The sequence below is a fragment of the Hipposideros armiger genome, unplaced genomic scaffold, assembly GCF_001890085.2.
Source record: "Hipposideros armiger isolate ML-2016 unplaced genomic scaffold, ASM189008v1 scaffold_303, whole genome shotgun sequence".
Taxonomy (NCBI): Eukaryota; Metazoa; Chordata; class Mammalia; order Chiroptera; family Hipposideridae; genus Hipposideros; species Hipposideros armiger.
In genome coordinates, this window is record NW_017731653.1 from 31,583 (window position 1) to 34,823 (window position 3,241).

Genomic DNA, 3,241 nt, shown 5'->3' on the forward strand with positions numbered 1-3,241 from the left:
CATTCTAAGCTGTCGGTCTAACTGAGAAATTAAGCCATAAATCCGGATGCAGGAACAAATAGAAACATGTAACTGCAAACTATGAAGGTATTTGCACAAAGTCAGGCAAGCTCCCTCTTCCTGCTTCCTTGGTGTTTATTCCACACACATAGTGGTTTCTCACAAAGGATCACGGCTCACCTTGTCGATGAAGGAGGCAAACTTGTTGTTGAGGGTCTTGATCTGCTCACGCTCCTCAGTCCGCACCCGCTGGATGGTGGGGTCGATTTGCAGGTTCAGAGGAGTGAGGAGATTCTGGTTGATTGTGACCTCTTGGATGCCTCCAGGGGGGCACACAGGGAAGCCAGGGCCACCAAAGCCACCTCCAAAGCCAGCACCTCCACCACCGAGCCCGAAGCCAGCACCTCCACCACCGAGCCCGAAGCCAGCGCCACCACCGAGCCCAAAGCCACCACCAGCTCCACCGCCTAAACCAAATCCACTCCCAGCTCCACCTCCAAAGCCATAGCCACCTCCAGCACCGGCACCAAATCGGTTCCTGAAGCCGCCGCCGCCGCCACCAGCGCTGATGGAGATCCTCTTGGAGCCTCCCAGGTTGTAGAGGCTCCGGCTACCATAGCCGCCTGCTCCACCAGCACCACCAAGGCTCATCCGGCCAAAGCCGCCGCCACCACCACCCCCGGACCGGGACATGGAGGTGAAACTGGTGCGGGAAACAGATGGAGTGATGGCTGAGGCGGTGCTGAAGCTACGGCTGCCCCCACTCCGGAAAGACACACTCGACTGGCGAGACATGATGGCTTGTTCCTGGTGGTGCAAGAGTACCAGGCACTAGAAGTTGGAGAGAACAGAGCTCAGCAGGACGCAGAAGGTGGCTGTTGCCCGGGAAGGCAATCCCCCTTTTATCCTCTAGAACGGGTGGGAGGGAGAGTTGTCGAGCTGTGAATGATTATGTGGGTTGGGCATGCCTGGGGGGCAGCTGTGAGCTCACAATCACACCTGCACGGTGGTGTGGGGTGCAAACGCTTTCTTTCTGGCAGGCTCTGCTCAGTTAGGAATAACCTTGCCTTGCAGCATTGGTGTCTTGGCAGCAAGTCGGCCACACTGCCAGCAAGTCTCACTTCCCCATGGGCTGTGAACAGCCCAAAAAGGATGCCAGGAAGCAAGGGGAATTTTGGCCAATGTCCTGAGGGATCCTTATGGGACCAGGGATATTACCAACCATCCCAGCATGGAGTATACTGTCCATGAGTGGGGGACAAAGCGAGCCCTCACTGGCAGTGATCTGCCCTTCTCACTCCTCTAGACAGGAGGTTGCTGCAAGTATTTTCAGCACTTGGAAGGCAACTGTGGCCTGATATCTCAGCTATGTGCCAGAAGGGAAAATAGACCTGTCTTTTACTGTAGAATTTCCTTTCTTGGGGGAGGCACAGTTATCTCCCAGCCCAGGGAAGATTATCCTGCAAGGTTCAGGTCAGAAAGTCTCCTTAAACCCCAAGCTCAGAGACAGAGAACGTGGGACACCCTCTTCAGGGGCAGGCCTAGTCCTCCACAGCTCCTCCTAACTCAGCATTTTTCCTTGCACTTCTGCCTGGTCAGGATCCGATGGAGCTGAGCAAACCCAAGGGCTCCCTGAGATCCCTCACAAAAGTCCTGAGACTCAGCTGGCCAGTTACGTCTCTCTTCAGGGGGAGCTGCTTTCCCCGTTCCCCAGCCCCCCCCGGGTGTGTCCCAGCAAGCCCTTGGTTATTCCACTAGGCAAAAAATGAGTCATTGTATCTGTTGATACAGGCTGAGGGCCGCCACAAACACATACCTGCAGGAGCTTCTAATCTCATCAGGAACGTGTTGAGAATCCTCCGGCCTGTTATAACGGAGAACCAATCCGCTCTAAGCAGCGGGAACTGCTGTGCTTTCTCTGGGCTCCAGCCCAAAGTCTCCTTCAGAGCCAGTGGAATGGAAAATGGAAAATGGAATTCTAAGTCTACAGGTTGCCCTGCCAGCGAGACTAGACAGAGCAGGTTTAGGGGACCAGGTAGCTGGCGTAACAATCTGCCCCAGTTGCTTTCGGGAGGACCACCATAAGACCCTCTGCAAAGCTTGTCCAGGTGGACTGTGGCACCAGGTGGAGGAGAAGGGGTCTGGTCAGGCTTTGGCAAGTGTCTGTCCTAAACCTCACTGTCTCTTTTTGGCTGCAAATCTGAGTGGGGCCACCTTTCCTCCTCCCCCAAACAGAAGCAGGACTCTCAGACAGTGTTAGGGCCATCAAAAGCTATGGGTGTTGGTGGTGGTGGGGGGGCACCTCTGGGATGGGGCTAGAAATAGGAGTGGGGTGGGGATGGCTTTGAAGNGACTCCACGTCTAGTCAATTTCTCTAATGCTTTTCTCAGCTTTCAAAGTCTTTAAAAAAAAACAAACAAACACTAGCAGCCCAGCTGCAGGTTCTTAAGGACTAAAGAAATTATTTGAGCTGTCAAGCTGGGTTATGTCACCAGTTCCTGCTTTGGAGGGAATCCATCAAAATGCAGGATTACATGGCTGCGCTTTCACCAGCTGGTGCCAAGGGCGTCGAGCTTGTTGCTGTGGTCAGTGGCTAAGTGCCTTGCAGAAGGGCTGAGCTTGGGGCAGTAACTTTCTAAACATGGACCTGGATTTTATTTTAGTACTTTGGGTGTCCATAGAAAGCATAAGCATCTAGCCCGTGGGGAAGGCGTAAGCAGTAGTCTGATTATGAAGTGCATGTGCTACCAAGAAGACATCACCCACCCCATCACCACTCTACTGCAACTCACTTGTTCTTAAAGTCCTCCACCAGGTCCTGCATGTTCCTGAGCTCTGAGTCCAAGCGACCCCTCTCCCCCAGGACACTGTCCAGCTGTCTCCTGAGGTTGTTGATGTACTGCTCAAACAAAGGCTCCAGGTTCTGCCTCACGGTCTTGGTGCCCTGCTCCTGCAACAGGGTCCACTTGGTGTCCAGGACCTTGTTTTGCTGTTCCAGGAACCGCACCTGGAGGGGACAGAGTTTGAAGATGAAAAAACCTGAATTTTATGTTTCAGTAATTAATCACCAGTTTTTTTTCTCCCATCTCATGCTGTCCCCTGAAACCTTTCCCATGTGCAGTGCCTGGCTCTGGGTCCCAGGAGGGGATATCCAGAGCGAAGAGCCTAATCTCACTCTTCTGGGGAGACGGGGCACTTATCCAAGACACAGATAGCACTGGGCTCGGCTGGGCAGAGTGCC

General features: G+C 53.7%; 1 protein-coding gene across 1 annotated transcript in view; it reads right to left on the reverse strand.

The window, feature by feature from the left end:
* Nucleotides 1-3,241, reverse strand: part of LOC109391837 (keratin, type II cytoskeletal 5-like) — a 334,229-nt gene that overhangs the window by 19,003 nt on the left and 311,985 nt on the right. The window contains exon 2 of the mRNA XM_019659746.1: nucleotides 2,793-3,007. Within this exon, the coding sequence (XP_019515291.1) occupies nucleotides 2,793-3,007 (215 nt within the window). The remainder of the gene's footprint in view (nucleotides 1-2,792; nucleotides 3,008-3,241) is intronic.